General features: G+C 40.1%; 2 protein-coding genes across 10 annotated transcripts; one reads left to right on the forward strand and one right to left on the reverse strand.

The window, feature by feature from the left end:
* The first annotated feature begins 4,893 nt into the window (after nucleotides 1-4,893).
* LOC110468938 (cytochrome P450 2K1) lies at nucleotides 4,894-15,007 on the forward strand. 3 transcript variants are annotated; one of them, XM_021527220.4, is made up of 10 exons: nucleotides 4,894-6,343; nucleotides 7,690-7,852; nucleotides 8,959-9,108; nucleotides 9,581-9,741; nucleotides 10,395-10,568; nucleotides 11,159-11,300; nucleotides 11,973-12,157; nucleotides 12,242-12,383; nucleotides 12,878-12,966; nucleotides 13,678-15,007. In XM_021527220.4, the coding sequence occupies exons 1-10, from the start codon at nucleotides 6,086-6,088 to the stop codon at nucleotides 13,852-13,854; spliced, it is 1,641 nt and encodes a 546-aa protein (XP_021382895.3). In that variant the 5' UTR covers nucleotides 4,894-6,085; the 3' UTR covers nucleotides 13,855-15,007. The 3 variants fall into 3 exon arrangements, with proteins under 3 accessions (XP_021382895.3, XP_021382896.3, XP_085430549.1); XM_085574423.1 differs by lacking the exon at nucleotides 4,894-6,343 and adding an exon at nucleotides 7,034-7,181; XM_021527221.4 differs by lacking the exon at nucleotides 12,878-12,966 and having other exon boundaries at nucleotides 4,901-6,343.
* Nucleotides 13,325-20,131, reverse strand: CENPQ (centromere protein Q). Of its 7 annotated transcripts, none has more exons than XM_085574428.1 (10): nucleotides 20,045-20,131; nucleotides 19,590-19,686; nucleotides 18,911-19,074; nucleotides 18,612-18,666; nucleotides 18,363-18,477; nucleotides 18,123-18,191; nucleotides 17,434-17,563; nucleotides 17,101-17,220; nucleotides 16,762-16,839; nucleotides 13,325-16,172 (listed from the first exon to the last, which is right to left on the reverse strand). In XM_085574428.1, exons 3-10 carry the CDS (start codon nucleotides 19,061-19,063, stop codon nucleotides 16,044-16,046), a joined length of 849 nt encoding a protein of 282 aa, XP_085430554.1. In that variant the 5' UTR covers nucleotides 19,064-19,074; nucleotides 19,590-19,686; nucleotides 20,045-20,131; the 3' UTR covers nucleotides 13,325-16,043. The 7 variants fall into 7 exon arrangements, with proteins under 7 accessions (XP_085430554.1, XP_085430551.1, XP_085430555.1 ...); XM_085574425.1 differs by having other exon boundaries at nucleotides 18,612-18,669; XM_085574429.1 differs by lacking the exon at nucleotides 19,590-19,686.
* Nucleotides 20,132-20,139: the final 8 nt, after the last annotated feature.

Genomic DNA, 20,139 nt, shown 5'->3' on the forward strand with positions numbered 1-20,139 from the left:
AGGCTGGGCAGGCGAGGTCTGCACCCTCTGATGACCAGAACCAAAGAGTTCTCCTGGCAGTTCTTGCTTTTAACCCCCTGTGTTCTCAGAGGCATGCCCAGCCTTCAGTGGTCACTCCAGGTGCCAATATCCAAACGTGACACTGAGTGGTTTGACTACCAGCTTCCTGAGAAAATGCTCTTCTGTGTCAAACCATGTAAACAATGTAAATATTGCATTTGTAAAAATTTTAGAAGTATTTTCTGCATAACTTATGAAGTGTTGAAATATTTGAAAAAGATTCCATCTCTGGACAGCCTGTAAAAATCTTATCTTCAGTACATGAATTTCACCCCTCAAATTCCTGCTTGGGAGTTCAGAGGGTCTTTCACTCACCTTAAAGAGAGTGAGGAAATTTCACTAGTTTTGAGTCCTGACCACACAGGAATACCTGAGTGAGGAAGCACCACCCACTGGCAGTAAATTAATAATTTGAATTATAGTAATTAATAATTTGAATTATAGAATCCTTAAGGTTGGAAAATACTTCCAAGATCATCTAGTCCAACCTTGGATGGATTATCATCATGGCCAGTAAACCACACTGAGAATGCCATGTCTACTCAGTTCTTGAACACTTCCAGGGATGGTGACTCCCCTGCTTCCCTGGGGAGGCTGTTCCAGTGTTTAACCACTCTTCCAGCAAATATTTTTTTCTAATATCCAACCTAAAACTTCCCTGGTGATGCCCTCAATAACAATATTTAGGTTTTTTTTTTTTTTTAATCCAAAAGGGGAAAAATGAACTATACATTTTTGTTCTCCAGTTCTCCTTATAATCTTTCCATAGTAATCTCAAGTATAATCTTTCCATACCCTCATCCTCTCAGTACTCATTGTCCCCAAACTTCTTTTTCAGAAGATTCCTTCCTTAGAGAAATCAGTCCCTTAGGGTCTCTCAAAAAATAGAGTAGGGACATGAATCCCTTTGTCTTACCAGAGCTTTAAATGTTATTTTCTTTTCCATGTGACTGCGCTCTTGAAGTATATAACTGGTTTCTCCAAAGATTTTTTACCCTAACTGCTCACATTCACATTGCAGATGCCAGTGGCATTTGGTTGTGTGGCTTAGGGTATTTTCTTTGGTTGGTTATTTCCCAATTAATCAGAGCTTTGAATAATTTGAATCAGCAGAGCTTAATTAATAATCAATTACAATTTCTGTGTAATACATGACTGGGGCTTCAAAGACAGAAGCTGAAAATTTTGTACTAAAAACCCTTTTGTTCTTCCATGAGGGAGCTTTACATTGGCAGGAAAAGAAAGTAAGGAGTTAAATAAGACATGGAGTGGAGGATGAGCTTAAAGGATGGGACTGAAAATTAAACAAAAGTTTAAGTACAACTACTCTAAATTTGAGGTTTCTTTTCTTTCTCAAAAAGACTAGCAATGTTTTATCCCTTCCAACAGCCTCTCAATACTCTTCCTGTCATACCTTTGTTCTCAGTTTGACATTTTTTTATATTAAGAGAGCTTAAGGCATTGTGGGGTGGGTTTTTTTTTTTTTTGTTTGTTTGTTTTTTTTGTTTGTTTGATTGTTTTGGGGGTTTTTTTAATGAGTAAAACTTCATTGATATCCTCTTTAAACTATATAAAGGTCATACTAAAGATCATTAAACATACTAAAGGCCATTTAAACATACAGAGGTTATTAAAGCTTACTTTAAACTAACTAAAGGTCAAGCTTACATGACAGCTTTTTTCAGAATACCAGTGGGTGACTATAGCTTTGAAGGCAGTTGTATAGTTCTCCGTTCCTACCTCTGTCAGAGCAGTATCTTTGTATTTCATTACTAAAAAGAAAATTTATTTGAAAGCCATTGGCTGAATATTTGCTTACAAAATTTATTTTAACATTTGTGCTCAAATCTGCTGCGGGGTAAATGCACTAATGGAATGTTCATATGACCAGCTGTATTTGTTTGACATTTCCTGGTGATGTTTTCTTTCTCTCTTACTGGGATTAACTTTTTCTCAAAATACATTAAAAAAATATGTCTCCTCTTGCCAAAGGAGAGCTCTTCCTCTTCTTCTCAAGCCTCCTGCAAAATGTTCATGTTTCAGCCTCCTCTCAGTTCCTTGATCTTTTTTAAATTCCAGATATATGTGGAAAACTGAACATTTTCAGTGCCCTTTTACCCACTCTGGAGAGGTGAAATAGAATCAGGCAAACTGGAGCACAGCTGGACTCTGGGCCTGGACTTTTCTCAAGACATCGTCCAGGTAGGTGAAATGTCCTGGTCTCTCCTCTGGAGCCCCTGGGATCAGCAGCAGGCTCAGGGTGAGCCAGGCCAAGAGTAGGCTTGCTGAAGCCCCTCTCCCAGGCTCCCAGCCATGTGCCTGGGCTCTTTTCCTCTAGGTCTCTGCACCCCCATTCCTCGGGGAATTCCCCCATTCCCTCCTCTCCTCTGCCTCTGGCCATGTCTCTGAAGGGACCCTGACACTTTTGGGAGAGAAGAACAAGGGGCTTAGCCTTGAGGCACTTCACACAACCTTCAGGCTCCGGTCTCAAGGCCACATGCAATTTAGTGTTCAAGATTTCTGCTAGAAAACTCTTCCAAACACTGTTCTGTGGGCTGTGACTCAAGTTTCCTGTCCAGGTTTCCCCTTGGCTTGTTCTTTCAACACCTCCTTCTCTGCTGTTCACTCTCTTAGACTCTGAGACACCTGAGTTAGACTGTACCTCAGCCAACAGAGGACATCCTTTCCCAGTGCTGTGTCCAGTTCTGGGATCCCAAGTACCAAAGAGATTTGGACAGACTGGAGAGAGGCCGCAAAGATGCTGTAGTGGTTGCAACATCTCTTATATGAGGAAACACAGAGAGGTGGAGTTCAGCCTAGGGGAGAGAAGGCTCAGCCAGATCTTACCAGCATAAACACCTGGGGGAAGGATCAAATAAGTCAAGAGCCAGATTCTCCAAAGTGTGTGCCCCGTGCCAGGACCAGAGGCCATGGGCACACACTGAAACACATGAGATTCCCTCTGAACATCTGGAAACACCTTTATATTGTGAGAGTGACTAAGCACTGGCACAGGTTGCCCAGGAGATGCAGAGTCTCCCTCCTTAGGATCATATAATTTTTTAGGTCCTTGGAGATGTTAAAAACCTGTCTGGACATAGGTTGGGGCAAGTGACTTGTGGTGGCCCAGCTTGAAAGGGGCATTGAACCAGACAAATTCCAGAATGCCCTCCAACCTCAATAATTCTGTGATTCTGTGATTTCAAAATCCCAATTAATTAAATGGAATCAAAGTTATGCTACCCTGTCGTGGTTTAACATGGAAGTAAATTTTCTTAGGAAGTTAAAGTCAAACCAATCAGTAATCAAGTTTAGATACTAACACTTAGAGTGACTACTAAAAGCATGGGACACACTTCTGAGAACACAAAGAGTTAAAAGCAGAGAGCTCTCAGGAGAACCTTTTTTTCCACTTTTGGTAGTGAAGAGTGCAGACCTCTCTTGCCCAGCGACAGGCAGGGTGGGAGAGGGGAAGCCATGCAGCCTGTAGCTAAAGTAGGCTGGGGCCCCAAAGACAAAAAAGAGAGTAAAGAGAAGAGAACCAGGCCAGCCCTGTCACAGGATGAAGGGTGGAGAAACACTGAGGTGTCCCAGGCAGCCCCCTCAAGAGAGAGAGAGAAGAGAGAGTCCGTTCCACCTGGAAATTTGATGTCATGTGTGGCAGGACGCTGCAGAGAAGACAGAGGTGGTGGGGGGAGGCAGGTACCCAGCCGTGGCAGTTTAGCAACCCACTGTGAAATCTCAGCTGTCCTAAGAGCCCAAGACTTTTAACCCTTTCCTAAGAAAAAAAAAAACTTTGCAAAACACTACTCCTCATTAATCTAAAAGAGAAGAGAGACAGCCTAAGACCTGAGATGTCAGAAGATGATAGAAAAAAAAAAAATCCTAAGTAAAAAGAGATAATAGAGTAGCTTTAGCTAAACTTTTCTTACATAACCAGACAGCAAACCCCCATGGCCACTCCCTGCCAACCTGGTTCGGGAAGAATTTCCTTGGAGGAAGAAACCTATTTATTTAACAGACAAAAGCACTCCCTGGCACAAAAACACCACCAGAAGACAAAAACTCTTTCACCACTCTGAAGAGATAACAAATTTAGAAAGTCTCTCCTGGAGTGTTTACCCAGTCATCGGTCTCTGGCACTGGGGATGGCTGCTCCAGGTCACAAGATGCAGGCTCTCGGTGTTTCTCGGTGTTTCCCAGGTCCCAGTACGGAGCAGGTTCAAATGGAAAGGGAAAGAAAAACAGTGCAGGAAAAAAAATTTGGTCTGCCTAGCTAAACTAAGTAATAAGCAAAAGCAAGAAGCAGGAGCAAGAGCAAAGGGAAAGGAAGGAATTGGTGTGTAGAGACTGCGTCCCGTCAAACACCGCAGCCATGGCTTCGATGGTGTTGTGGATGACATTGTCGAAGGATGTTTTTCCTTTGTTTTTAAGGTCAAGCCTGGTCTACTTTGTTCCTAACCACATCTCACACCACTCATTTAGAAAAAGGGCATTTTCATTAAGAGTCACTGGCATTGAGCCAGCATCAAACCATGATGACACACCCATAAACAGTTTTGTGAGAAAACAGCAGTGAAAAGGCTTGGGAAGCATGGGAGAAAGAAATTATACACAGTCTGGAAACAGCAAAGGAAGCCTGTTTCCTCAAAGTCCGGAAACTTTGAGACTTTGAGAAAAATAACAGACTGATAGGCTGATGGATTTATTAGAGGCCTGAATTTATTAGAGGGTTGTGTGAAAAGTGAACAGTGTACATCTATTACCAAGAGCATGTCTACTGTCACGTGTAGGAATGAGTTAGATTGTGAGTTTGCGGGCCTCAAATTGGGCAACTCCCAGGGGCCTCTCCTGGCAGGAGAGACCTTCCTGGAACAGTTCTGTGTCCGGAACGAGAGACGCATCAGATTTTTTTGGTCTTCAGCTTCTGTTTATTGTTATCTTATCAAAACTTCAACACACTGTCTGCACCAGACTCTGCATGAAGGAAAAAGAGCACAAAAATGGCCAACAACCTCGTGCTGCAAGGTCTTTTTACGTCTAATGAAAAACTACACTACCCAATTAAGAAGTGACACCTAAATTATTTTCCTTTCTAACCCAATAACTGACCCCTAAAGATATGCAATGCAGATTTTTCTACTCAATTACAAGATACCACCTAAACCCAAGAAGAAAGAGGAAGAAAAAGAGAGAAGAAAGGAATTCGAGATCACACGCTATATCCTCCATCTTGAACCCATCTATAACATACTAAAAATCCTAAAACCTAAATTTCTCACCCATGTAACATACTACACTACTATGTACAATCTCTACAATCTATTTCACACTTTTGTGGTTTCTGGTTTACCTTGAGGCTTTGGAAGTTTTCTCCATGAATGAGGGTCCAAGTCAGTGTTTTCCTGGGAGTCAGAGCACCCCAGGGCAGACAGGGGGATATTCCCCTTGCCCTGGATTCCCACATTAGCCTGTGAGCATTTACACACTAAAATACACTTAATGTGTCTTACATACACTTAGTGAATGCAGATGGTGTCTTAACCGCAAAACAAAAACAGAAACATCTCAGCTTGTAAGCATTCTTGCATTCACGCACCACATACTAAAAATAATACCTCTTTCCGCCACACCCCTGGGCCATGGAATTTTGACTTTAAAAGCAAAAAGATAATGAGTAACCTGGACAGTGTGCAGAATTTATGCCTTCTAGAGCAAATGTCAGGTTGATGACCTGCAGTTATCCGTGTTTTTGGACTTTCACACTTAGCCAGTGACCCATACTCTCAACCAGTCACATGGGTTAGAAAAAAAAAATATATATATGCCCCCATACCCTTCCAAGGATTCATTAGGAAGCACATGGGAAGAGAACAAGTCATCAGCCATGATTAAAACATACTCTTCAGTGGAAAATAAGTTTATGGACTAACACAAGAGCCTCTCAAGCTAAATTATTCCAGGAAGACAGAGATCCAGAGTCCACATTTTCTCTTTTCTGTGGCAAATACTTGGCTGAATAGAGATGGACTGGAACAGCAACACGTCCATTGGTTTTGTGTTCATCCTGGCTTTTCTATCCATTTTGAAAATATCAGGATTCTGGAACAGCAGCACTTCTATTGTTTTAGTGTTGATCCTGGTTTTTCTGTCCATTTTGAAAACAGCAGGTTCCTGGAACAACAGACAAAGACAGAACTTTCCTCCAGGTCCAAGACCATTACCTATAATTGGAAACCTTCTTTTGTTTGACTTGAAGAGACCCTACAGAACTTACCTACAGGTACTCATTTTCATTTTTGTTGGTCCTATCAATCAAACCCCATAGACCAGATGTCAGAGAGTCTCTCCTATTGCACCCAATGTACTGCACCCATGCATGAGCCTTTAGCAAGGGACCCAGAGTAGGTTATTTGAGCAGAAAATATTGAATGAAGCATGGTTTCTTTACTGTAATATTTTATCCAGGTTTCAGCCTTCAACAACTTTCAATTTAATAGCAAGCATCCACCCTATTTTTGCGGTAATTTTGAGAAAAAGACAACAGAATAAGGAATGATTTTGAATGTGGTGTAAGCCTGTCTGCCTTAAGTGAGATCAGCTCTTGAGATCAGCTCTTTGGTGAATTCAGCTCTTTAGTGATTTCAGCTCTTTGCTTGCTAAGTGCCTCAGCAGACACATGGGGATAGAGACATGAGAAGGCTGTATGAGGTTCCATGGCGGTGTCTTTATTGGCAACTCCTGTGAAGGATTTCAGTGGCAGGCAGCTCTTCCGCCGAACTGGACAGAAATGGGGTTTTATATAGGGTACAGGGGTGTTGGAAATTGTCCAGTAGAAAGGGTCGAGGTGAATATGACCTATGGTCTTACAGCGAGATAATGAGGGTCAGAAGTGGGAAGTGGGGTTATTTTGGTAAAGTCATCGTGACTCGGCATTCCTTATCTCGGGCACGTGACCGCCTGCAAGGCCTTGCAGGGCCTCTGGCTGCTACAAAATCTACTACAAAATGAGCGCAGTCAGGAAACCACCCTCCAGCTGTCAGAAGAATCAAGAGTCACACAAAAATAAATCTGCCTGTTCCGGATAAAAAGCTGTACATTGTCTCTGAGACAGATTCATGGTGCATGCAATCATGTGTAATAAGTTTGAATGTATCTAATGCTAAATCCTGGCCCAGAAACAAACTGACTTATTTTAATAATAATTAAATTTATTTTTAATAAATGTTACCAAATATTTGAACAGGTTGTTTAGGTGTAGCCTGTGCACAAAAGAAATACAAATAAGAAATAAGTCTGAAAACATGAGTCAAAAAATTCAATTTACAAGGGTTTCTGAGGGATGACAGAACTCTCAGTGCAATCCTTTTCTGACTTGGGGTTTCAGCTCTTGACACTTCTGCTCAGTTTAGCACAACAGAACTCTTCTCCTAACTGTTCCATTTTGTCATTATCCACCACAATGGCACATTCCCATCATTTAAATCAAGTGTCTTTCCCTGTAGTCAGGAAAATATCTACCATGTGAGTAACCTCGAGCCAGGACTAGAAAATAAGCAGCACTGGAAGAGTGATAAATCTCTTTGTAGGCTGTAGAAGTTGTAAATCACTGTTCTTTTCTCCTGACAGCTGTCAAAAATATATGGTCCAGTCTTCAGTGTTCAGATGGGGCACAGGAAAGTTGTAGTGATTTCTGGCTATGAGACAGTGAAGGAAGCTCTCGTAAACCAGGCAGATGCATTTGCAGAGAGACCGAAAATTCCAGTCTTTGAAGATTTGACCAAAGGAAATGGTAAGCTGGTCTTATTCTTCCTTATCAGCTTGACCTACTCATTTCTTTTTCCCCTATGGACAAAGCAGGAGCTGGGACAACACTTTGGATCAGAGATCACAAAAGGCATTGGAAATAGGAAGCAATTTCATTGACTTTAGCACACTTATTCAACTTTGAAACTACTGACAGTGGCAACAAAACAACCATAACTCTAAAAATAACCACAGCAATAGAAAATAGCTAGTGACACAATTTCAGGATCTAGAACTGGGCATCTTTGGCAGAGAAGAGTTTTTATCTCTCATGATATGGCTCTGAACTTTTGGAGTTTGGGGCTTACCATAAAATCACCTTTTCTAAAATTAATATTCTACTGTTTTTTGTCATTTCAGTGGTAGATATGTTTTTAAATTCAGAATGGGACAATAGATAGCATGTAGCACATAGAGAACTGTAGATTTATTTTAAAAAGGGGAATACTGTATGCTGAGCTGGGTTTCAAAATACACCCAAACTTCATAAGAATTTCATATTTATATCTCTAAAGATCCTTGCAGAAATTCAGGAATAATTCTGTGAACATTTTAACAGCTGCATCTTTTGTTCATATTATTGCATAGAAGCTTACTTTTCACTCTATTTTTTAATTTGAAAAATAAAACCATAGTTGAGGTAATCAGTTAAATTTTGTAACAACTTCAGTGAATAAAAATTATGGTGGAGGTTTTAAGACATTACCTAATTTTTAAAGACATTTGTTCCTACATAATTTTTTTCCTGCAGTCATCAGAGATCTTCCAAATCACTGCTCAATTCCACTTCCAAACTATGATGACCAGCAGTTTGAACTTGAATTTCCAATGTCCACTTTCTTTCAGTGACAAGTGTCTTTGAGGATATATATTTTTCTTAAGATTTGATGAAGTAAACCTTAAGTATTTATCTTTTGCTTGTATAATGAACCTATTGCTGAGGATTGAAAATACTTAAGGCACAGTTGTGTGTTTCCTCATCTGGATGCAATTTAACTTGTTTTAAAAGTGACTGCTACTAAACAGCTCTATTTTATGCCTACAAAATGATTTAAAATCTTCTGCCACCTTGAAATGTTCTCTTGGTCTCAGGGGTTGTTTTTGCCCATGGTGAAAACTGGAAGGTGATGCGAAGGTTTACCCTCACAGCCTTACGAGACTTTGGGATGGGCAAAAAAGCCATTGAGGATCGAATTGTGGAGGAGTACGGGCACCTGGCTGACTCCATCGCCTCACACGATGGTGAGTGGATTGTTCGTTCTGCAAACACATAGAATCACAGAGTCACAGAATGGTTTGGGTTCAAAGGGACCTTAAAGCTCATCCAGCTCCACCCCCTGCCATGGGCAGGGACACCTTCCGCTATCCCAGACTGCTCCAAGCTTGTCCAACCTGGCCTGGAACATTTCCAGGAGTGGGCAGCCACAGCTTCTCTGGGCAGTCTGTACCTGGGCCTCACTACCTCTAAGGTTTTGTCCAAGTATGAAGATGCTTTTTGAGCCTTCTCAAGTTCAGACCTTTTTATTAATTGTACACTGATTTGATGAATTTGGCTCCTCTGGCATTTTTGTGTCTTGATATGGTATTCTGACACTGGATAACAATCAATGATAGCAATCAATCATAACAAATAAATAGCAAGATTAAATCATAAATTTACATTTACAAATTACATATCATTACAATGTAGTAAATTCTCTTGTTCCTTGTCTAGGAATTCCATTTGATGCCAGCAAAATAATTAATGCAGCAGTTGCAAATATAATTGTGTCAATATTGCTTGGAAAACGATTTGACTACAAAGACTCCAGATTTGTGAGACTTATAAATCTGGCCAATGAAAACATGAGGCTTGCTGGGAAACCTTTGGTCACGGTAACAATTCACATGTTTAAGTTGTTGTTCCACTGCATGCCAATAAAAATACTGGTGATCAGTTTCTTCTATTAAATAGGAAAATCTGAGACTTTGAGAAACAATTAGTTTACAAAGCACTTTCTTGAACAAAAATACCTTGAGAGACAGTTTGGGAATCATGAAGTCAACAATCAAGCCCCCAGTCCCTCAGAAACATTTTTAAAATATAGTTTGAAGAGTGATAGTGAGTGAAAAGTACCTTCAGATACTTGCATGCAATGCTGCCACACCCTGGATTGATTTATGTTTATCTAGGTTTTGAAAAAGAAAAAAAAAATGCTAGTGGAAAGGCTGACCAAAACAATAAAAAAAGTTGCTCGCCAACATTTCCGTCTGTCTGGTGGCAGCTGGAAGCTGTTTCAGCCTGACACCTACACTACTCCTGAAAAATAGTAATTTGGGGCAAGATTTTTACATCTATTTGGTGGTTCTTGATGTATTTTCTCCCACAAATTCATCCAGTCACTTTTTCATGTTCTAAAAAAAATATATATATATTAATCTTGAGTTTTTGACTTTGTATCTGCAAGGAAGGCCATACATTGCTAATTTGTTTTTATAGTGTTTTCAGAGCTCTGGCTGATAAACTCTAACAACTTCCACTCTCCTAGATGTACAATATCTTCCCATATCTTGGATTCCTCATAAGGGCTAACAAGGCTCTCCTTCGAAACAGAGATGAATTCCATGATTTTGTACGAGTTACTTTTGTAAAGCACCTCAAAGACCTGGACAAAAATGATCAAAGAAGTTTTATTGATGCCTTCCTTGTTAAACAGCAAGAGGTAACAGAATTTTCTTGCTGATTCCATCTTTTACAGCTCTATGGAGACATTTATAATTTTCTTTCAGTCCTTACAATTTCAGCTGAATTTCTTTAGGGAAGCTGTCTTTGAGAAAATACATATGAAAAAGTGGTAGAGTTGAACAGATACTTCAAGCTGTTGAAATTCCAACCTCTTTTAATCAGTGAACATTCATCCTTATTTATTTTCTTCAGACTGTATGAATATATTTATTACAGCTTCATCTTTTAATCTGCTCTTTTTGTTGTCCCAGATCTTCTTGTTCTTTTGAAAACATAACACATTATAGAATGGAATAACTACCTGGCCTTTAGTGGGACTTATCTGGGGTCTCTGATGTGGCTGGGTCACCTTCCCCATGGGGAAGGCAGCTCCCTTTGGAGACGGTCCCAGTAAATACAAAGATATGTCAGCACTCTCTTCCAGGCACAAGCCCAAAGCTCTTCCTTGTCTTTCACACTTCTTTAAAATACAGGATTTATATCTTAGCAAATGTTTATCTACATAAACTGCATTTTCACATGGAAAGCTTTGAGTTTTCATCCTTTTATCTCAACTACTTTTTTCAGGAGAAATCCACTACCAATGGGTATTTCCATAGTGGCAACTTGCTAAGCTTGGTGAGCAATTTATTCACTGCTGGTGTTGAGACCATTTCCACCACACTAAACTGGGGCTTTCTGCTGATGCTAAAGTACCCTGAAATCCAGAGTAAGTGGTTTAATTATAGAAACTGTTAGACTCAGGGTATTAGTGACCAAACAGGAACCTGGAGGATCAACACATCTGTTAATTGGCCAAGTTACAAAAAGCTGAGTTTTTCAGCCAATTATTGTCTCTGTGCCCTGTGGTTCAGACCCAGTGAGGGTCACACTGGTCAGCAGAACAGAGTTCATACAGGCCAGGCCCTCTGCTTAGGAAAATCTCATTAATTAGTAAGTAAAGGGCTGATCTGTGTTAGTCAATGATTCTGATCCAGATTTCCCTCAGAAACTGTCAATAAACCAAAGGCCTGTGCAGATATTAAATGGACTGTACTGAGGCTTTAGGGACCTGAGAATATTTGTGGAATTGCCCTTTCTGGCAGCTTCATTCCAGCTGATGGTACAGGGTTGTTTGGAGTCAAATGGGGGTTTCAAGACAACCTTTGGGCAGAACAGATCTTTAGACAGAAGAGATGGCATAAATAAAGTCTTTTCTTGTTGGTGAAGAATCAATCAAACACTGTAGTCCTGTTCACCTTGCATTATTTCTCAAAGGAAGAAAAGATTTTTGGAGAATTTATGGTTTGTACTCCAGATCTATTATATTTTACATCAGTAAAGCACACTGTGTCTCAGGAGTGAATGAGCTGTTGTATCTTAGAGTTGACTCTTTCTTCAGAAAAGGTCCAAGAAGAGATAGAGCAAGTGATAGGGTCCAACCCACCACGGATCGAGCACCGAGCTCAGATGCCATACACAGATGCGGTCATCCATGAAATTCAGAGATTTGCCAATATCCTGCCACTGGATTTGCCTCATGAGACTGCTGCAGATGTCACCCTCCAAGGCTATTTCATCCCCAAGGTGAGATGCCTACAGGATTGCTTCTTCTAACATTTCTTCTTTCTAAATTTGTCCAGGAATTCATTCCTCTGTCCTATTTTGCAGGGAACCTACATCATCCCTTTACTGACCTCAGTTCTGAAAGACCAGTCACAGTGGGAGAAGCCAGACATGTTCTACCCTGAGCACTTCCTTGATGCCAATGGGAAATTTGTGAAGAAAGATGCTTTCATGCCTTTCTCAGCAGGTGCTTTCTCTTTTACATTTACAGAGAACACACAGTAAAGATGCTTCTGTGCATTTCCTGCTTCATTTTCCCATATCCCTTTTAAAAAGTCACAAAAAATATTAGGTGGGTCAAGATTTCATATAGTGTGACAAGTAGAAACTCCCAAATTCTGTGTAAAATGAAAGGACAGCCAGAGGGGACTGGCCCTTTGAGGCTTCCCCAGAGGGTGACATTCACCTGAATTTACACACCTGCACCATTTGCCAAATCGTGGGGAATCCAATCATGCTCCTCTGGCATTTCTCCTGCTTTGCAGGCCCTGTAATTGCTCTTTTTAAGTTCCCATACATCAGTCTCTAGCTAATTTATCTGTCATATACACAAGTCTCTATTTCTTTATCAACGCCGTATTTTCAACTCCGTACGATCTTTGAATATGATTTTTTTCTTCTCATACTCACCATCCTGTACACTGTAATTTTTTTGTCTTTTTTTTTTTTCTTTCTTTTTAGAAGAACTTATGACACTTGCAGTTCCCAGATCTTCTTTTCCCGACTTAAGTCCAGATGTCCCAGCTGAAAGCACATCCAGGGAGTGTCAGGTCTGGGCAGTCCCTGGAGGCCTCATTTCGTATCACAGCCATGCAATAGCTCTCCATTTTTGGTCACACAGGGGTGTTAACACCAAATTTTAGTTCAGGTTTTTGTTAGTTCTGGGCTTGAATCATCATATTAATAAGGCAGTTTACTAGCTACTGGATTTGATAGAACTTACATTTACAGCACTTTTGAATATTCATAGAATATCCCCTCCACCCTGCTTCTCACTCTGGCCACTATTTGTGAATTTGTGAATCTTTAAGGAATTTGCTGACAAATTTTAGTATAAAAAAATAGATCTGAAGTCTAGACTAAACCAGTTGGTTTGGGATACAAAACTTGAGCCAAGCTGAGGAAAAATATGAAGCAAAAATTCAGATTTTATTGAAAACTGGAGTTGAGGAATTCAGAGTACATTTCCATACATTTTTCTCTGAATGCAAGCATTTAGACAATGGAAAATAAAAAACCATCACTAGCTGGCTTTGGTATGATACCTTTAAAGATCAAAACTCCTCTCTCTCTGTTAACTTGTACCCAAGAGTTTCAAAATCTACTGTGTTCTTTATTCATATCTAGGATATAACATTCAAATGTTCTGGATTCCCATTAACCATTTTCAGGTCAAGAGCTGATAAAAGGGGTTTTTTTTTCTTCCAATACTGAAGAAGCAGCTCTCACTGATTTTCTTGTCCTTTTGCCTTTTGTTCTAGGGCGGAGGATCTGTGCTGGGGAAACTCTTGCCAAAATGGAGCTCTTCCTCTTCTTCACCAGTCTCCTGCAGAGGTTCAACTTCCACCCTCCACCTGGAGTTTCCAGCTCAGACCTGGACCTCAGCCCTGCCATTTCATTTAATGTCATCCCCAAACCCTACAAAATGTGTGCTGTAGCACGTTCCTAGAGCTCTAATTGACATTCAATGTGTTTCTAAACTGCTGAAACCATTTTTCCATGACATCTGTCTTATTCTTTGACCAAAACAATCCATATTTCAATGAGGGTTTCCAGTACTTCTAAACTAGTGTTCTTTTATTTTTTGGGAGAGGGAAGAAATGGACCAGAAGTGTGAAGTAATGGATGGCTTATGGATTAATCTCAGATCACCTAATCTTGGCTACATAATACAGGTCCTTCAGCTTTCCTATTCTTGCTGCCATGTTCTCTGTTTGTTGAAAACATATCCCAAAAAAACACTCCCTAGTCCAGGTTTTTCCCAAAAGATATAGGGGCTATGAAGCTCTGCTTAGGTTGTACAAGGAGACAACAAATGTGGGATGTTCAGAGTTTCAGGCTGTCAGAACAGAAGGCCTGTTTGACCTTGGCTGTCAGCTGGGTTTGAAGCTGGGCTGGATATCCTGATGTTCCCCAGTGCAGCTTCTTCCCTTGACTCTTCTCCCTACTCCATTTCCACATGCAAAGAGATCAGTTCTGTACTTGCTGTAGATCACTTCTAAGGAAAAAAACTCAAGCCAAGTTGATCTGAATCCAGCAGTTCTTCAAGATTTTCCCTGAGTATTCCTTAAATAGATAAACTCAGTACATAAAGCATACACACAGAGGAAATTACCTTACCTACTTAAAGCCAAGGTTTGTGAAACTGAAATTTCAGGTGCTCCCTTGTCAAATCACAGAGCTGTGGTCACAGCTGCACACACATATCAATAGTGAACCTACTGAAAGAGGCCTCAAATCCCATCAAAACCAACAATCTGATCATTCTGCAACTCTGTCCAAGAGTATAGACCGTCGAGATAAGACCACCTCCTAAATGACTGGATTTATGTTCTGTGGTTCATGTTACCCTGTTTGTGTGTGCATGACAACCCCAAAGTAACAACATCCACAGCCAACCTATCATAAATCACCCACGGAAAAAAATTAAAGTAATTATGACTTGCCTCTGTATCTATCCAGCACTGTAATGCAGAAGCTCATTCTTCAGTTACTATTTCAATTTCCTTGTGTATAAGCTGAATCTGACTCCTACTCACTGCCCTTCTCCACAAGTTCTTTTCAAAATAAAAAAACTTTCAAAAAGGCAAAGGTCTCTATGTGGTTCAGGAAGTTCAAAACCCACACAGTAAATCACCCTTAATGAAAGGAAAGGAGTATATTTTTACTTAACCTCTTTATGGTATGCAGTAAAATCTTTAACCCATGCTCTGGATTAAATTATTTTCTGATATTGGTAATACCACTAACTGCTTCCCTTGCCAAGTGATAACAAATTTGAGAAATACTTCTAAATAATTATATTCCTTTTCCTGTGATTCAGTATAAAGCAAGTATTTAGCCTGGTTTTCCTGATCCTACATGGGTTAGGTAATCCTATGAGGAGTAGAGAGCTGAAATCAGGTTACAGGTTCGTTCCAACTTGATATATTCCATTATTCTAACTCCAGAGAGACTTTCAAACCGTCATAGAAGAGAGATAATTAGCTTTTGTCTCATTAAGGGTAGCAGCAGCTTGTAAACAGCAAAGAGTTTATGAAGCAAGTCAGTGTAAAGAGCACTGCTATCTTTCAGCAGGTAATTTAACTTGAGAAAGCACTTTATGTTGTTTGATTTTGGTTTTTGTATTAAGTAATGAAAATGTAAAGGCTATTTTTACATGCTATAAAAACTATTCAATTTTCTTCAATCAAGGGTTTTTGGTAAAAAATAGTAAGAAAGTTGAACAGGGGATTTACAACTGAATATTAGATAAGCTTATTTTTATTACCTGTTTCAGGTTTAAACTCCCAAATAAAAACTACTTTTGTAGAAGACATGGTCTTCAGTGATTTACAGATAAAGAAGTGCAAATAGAATGGAATAGTTCCCTTATTCTGTAAAAATACCCAAATAATCCAGGACCATTTCCCTCTCTTCTAAGACTGGATATGTCATCATTAGAAGTCATCACAGGTCAAAAAAAAAATCATAAAAGCTTGACAGATGACTTAAATCACTTGAGTTCCAAAATGTATCTACACATTTATATACCAATGTTAATAGAAAATGTTTTAACAGAAATTCAGCAGTCACAAAAGGAAGGCCATTAGGAACACAGCATGGAGACTCCACACATTTTGGCTTCTCAAAGCAAATCCACCTTCTCATAGGTCTTTTCAATAAGGGTTAACAAGTTCTTCAAGTCAGCTGACTGCTGAATAGTATTCATATCCTTTAAAAGGCCCTTCTGATTCTTTACCTTCAAAATTTCCTCCTAAAGAAGGAAAGAATCATAGACAACAAATAAAAAAACACTTTTGTTGAGTGCAAGAGGAATTTCACTTTCATGCAGCCCAGCTACAGTTCAAACAAAAACAGATACAAAGTCACAGAATGAGTCTTCCCTCTATCAATTATTGATATATTTCAGAAATTACACAAAGTCACAGAATGAGTCTTCCCTCTAAGTTCCCTAGGGCCACAGGGTTTCTAGGAAAAGACAGACGATGTTTTAAATCATAAGAGCACAGAATTGTTTGGGTTGGAAGGGACATTAAAGATCAGCTTGCTTCAACCCCCTGCCACAAGGTTCCACTATCCCAGGCTGCTCAGAGCTCCATCCAACCTGGCTTTGAACACTTCCAGAGATGAGAAGGGTTTTTAGGGTTTTGTCCTTTTTCTAAAGCATAAGCATGTAGTTCTCAAGGAAAAGAACAAAAATATAACATGAAAATCTATTCAAATTTTCTGAATTTTCAGAATTGTCCCCTCTGGCAGAAGTTAAGGGATAAAAGCACATTCTCTTGCCTTCTTCCTCATAACCAAAGTCCCTCTGAAAAGATAAACAGAAATTCCACACTCACCTGCAAAGTAGGTGCCTGCAAACTGCACTTGGGGAGTTCTGGAAGTTCGAGTGCACCACTGCCATTTTCCTGAAATACCTAGAAAAAGAAGAGAATGAAAAAAAACAATCCAAACTGCCAAATATCAGGCAGACAAGTATGAAAATAACCTGTCATTATCCAACTTCTGAAAACAAGCTCAATTATGCAACTGAAATTGGAAAGATTAAGATCCATTCCCAAAAGCAAATGAGGCCTTTCTTAAATGACACTGCCTGAGAAACAGCTTGCTTGAGAAAGCTCTGGAAGTCAGCCCATTCCTCTAGGTTACAGGAGTACACACGTTTTTATGAGAAATACCTTCCTGGCATTTTCTTCATCTTTCTGTAACTGGCTCTTGAGCACCTGGATTTTGTACTGCAGTTGCTGTATATTTTCCTCAATGCGCTCTGCTGATCTCTCTGCTTCGGTTATTTCTTCCTAAAACAAACAATCACAAAACTGGAAGAAAATTTACTTTAGAAATGGTGAATGCTTCCCACAGAACACACTGAGTGACTGAAAAACATCCAAAAAGAGACAGTGCTTTGCAGCAAAGGTGACTGACAATGAACACTGGACACCCCTCCACAACAGCACAAGCATAGCAAGCAGTGTGATAAGGTATTTCTTTCCCTTCCTTGCTTTTCCTACCTGCAGTTGTACCAAAGACTCCTCATTTGTATTAAGCATTTGTTTCTCTGCCATTTGAAGGCCCAGGATATTCTTCAGGTTGCCCAGCTTCCCTGGAGGCACCTTTAAAGTCTTGAAACTTGCCAGCACCCTTCAATTACAGAAAAAGGAAAGCATGACTTGTTTGGAGTTCTTTGCAAAGCAAAAAGAAAATTCTGGGGGAAAACTAATCTCACTATAGTTTTAAACTTAATTGCTGCCAGTGAAGTAAATGACTGCAGAGGGAAAGAAAAACTGCCTTGAATTGTTTTCCAAAATCATGTGGGGCAGGTGTCCAAGGAAAGAACCAGGAACAAGAAATTCCAAAATTCTCATGTTTGCTATTGCACTGACCTTGTGTGGCTTATATTCCACTGGCCTCTACACGCCCTGACTATAAACCAACATTCATTAATATTTTCCTAATATTTTCCCAGTTCTGACCTTTCTGCTTCTCAAATTAAGTTCTAAAAGGAGACCACAACTGCTTCCAAATTTTAATAAAACCTGGAAATGCTTTTATGAAACATGATACATAGCTTTATATATATATCTAAATATATATATCTGTCAGAGAGAATATTTTAGCTCGCCCTCAAAGTATGGTACAAAACAACTGGGTAGAAGGAACCTTTTCTCTCCCTCTTTTCTTTTACTTTATAATTTATTACCTGGTTTTCAGTACATTGAGATGCTTCTGAACATCATCTTTTTCCTCTCTCTGTTGAGACAAAACAGATCTGGAAAGATAATACAGGCAGAATTTCCATCACAAAGGTCTCTTCCAACACAAAGTGTGCAAGCACAGAGAACGCATCAAAAAACACATTTACTTCCCAGAAGTAATACTATGATTTTTACTTTGTTGCTTGAGGAAATAAAGAAGAACCACTAGGATATTTGGCACTTACAGTACTACTGAATCCACTATATTTTCCAGGAATAGCCTACTGTTCTCTGAGAGGGGCTGCCAAGATCTTATTGTAGCACTGGACAGCTTCACCTTTTTTGAAGAACCATTTTCTCCTGTTATCACAAAGGAAAAAAGGGAAAGGGATGACTTGTCAAACGTGGACAGACAGCTTTGTGACTCAATTCAGTCAGACTGGAGTCAAAGGTGTAAAACAGTTCAGATTTAACAGGAAAAAACAGGACCCTACCTGCAGGGGAATAGTCCTTCAGATCCTTAACTTTCCTTTTGCCTGTCTGAGGTTCCTGCTGAAGGGAAAAAAATACCACAAATGTGGCAATTTTGAGACATCCTCTGCTGTGAAATCATTAATCTACTTCTATGAACTCACTATGCCAGTGTCTGACAAGTCTTTGACCACAAAAAAAAAAAAAAAAGCTTTACTGATGACTGCTCAAAAGAGCTCTTCACACTGGTCTAATTTTAAAAGTAAAAAAAAAAAAATACCCCAGTAACTTTTCTACATGTTTGATCCAAATTAATGAATACCTGTCTTTTTTTACTTTGTTTTCTTCCTTGTTCATCTGCTCCCTTTTTTTTGCTGGAAGGCCCTTGCTGATTTTGTGATTTTAAAGGATTTTTTGCTGATCTGCCACCACTTGGTTTCCCCATTTTATTGGAAGATGTGTGGCGGGGTTTCATTAGCTGTAAACCTATGGGAACAGGAGGAAACAATGAAAAAATTAAAATCCAGCAATTATAACCCATAAAGTGCAAACCATACTTTAAAAAAGCCATGGAAATTAGGCTCAACCCAAATAAACCCCAAATGAACCTAAATGAGATGATATGTTTGAATATTTGCTAACCTAGAGCCCAAATCTTGTAAATTTACCTAAAAGTAGGACCACAAAAAAGCATCCCCATTTGAAAGATATCTCTGCCCGCAGCAGAGTGTTGGAAATAGATGATATTTAAGGTCTCTTCCAACCCAAACTATTCAGTAATTCATCTTTCTAACTTTCAGTGCAGCCATCCAATTACCAGAACTTTTTACCTTAGCACATAAGCACATCGGTGTCTGACACAGTTTAAACCAACAGATTTTTTTTTTCTTACTCTAGAGACAGAGGGAAAAGCCATCACACAGAAGGGAATAGCCACAAACCCCACCACCCTTCTCGCCTCTAAAGCACCACGATTCAGATTTATTCAGCTTTTCACTCACCCCCTCAGGCCACTCCCTCACTCAGGTCCTGTCACTTCTCACCAGGCAAGAGTTAAAATTGATAGCGATAAGTAAGCCCCGGCCGGGTTAATGAGGCCTAAAACAGGTAAAGAAACCATATGCCAGGCAAACAAACTCCACACCAGCTAAATAAGCCCTAAAACAAGTGAATAAATCCTGTATGTCCCCCTCTCCTTAACTATCCGTTGTGGGACAGCTTTCACAACGGACCGCAAATAAGCGATGGACTACAACTCCCGGCATGCATCGCTCCCCACCGCCACGCAAAATACACACTCCTCGACTGCAGCGCATGCTGGGAGTTGTAGTCATTCCCCACCCATACGATCGTACATCCCCAAATGCCCGCTCCCCGGCGCTTCTGAAGAGCAGCGCGGATAACAACTCCACAAAATTCTTCCTCTCCTCCCGTTTCATGTCTCCCCACTCCTCACCTTCCCGGCGCTGCCTCCCCCGCCTCAGCCCGCCGGGACGTTACAAAACAAACCCGCGCTTCCCGCGGCGCACGCGCATCGCCGCTCCCGCCCAC

The sequence above is a fragment of the Lonchura striata genome, chromosome 3 (genome assembly GCF_050655825.1).
Source record: "Lonchura striata isolate lonStrDom1 chromosome 3, ASM5065582v1, whole genome shotgun sequence".
Lineage (NCBI taxonomy): Eukaryota > Metazoa > Chordata > Aves > Passeriformes > Estrildidae > Lonchura > Lonchura striata.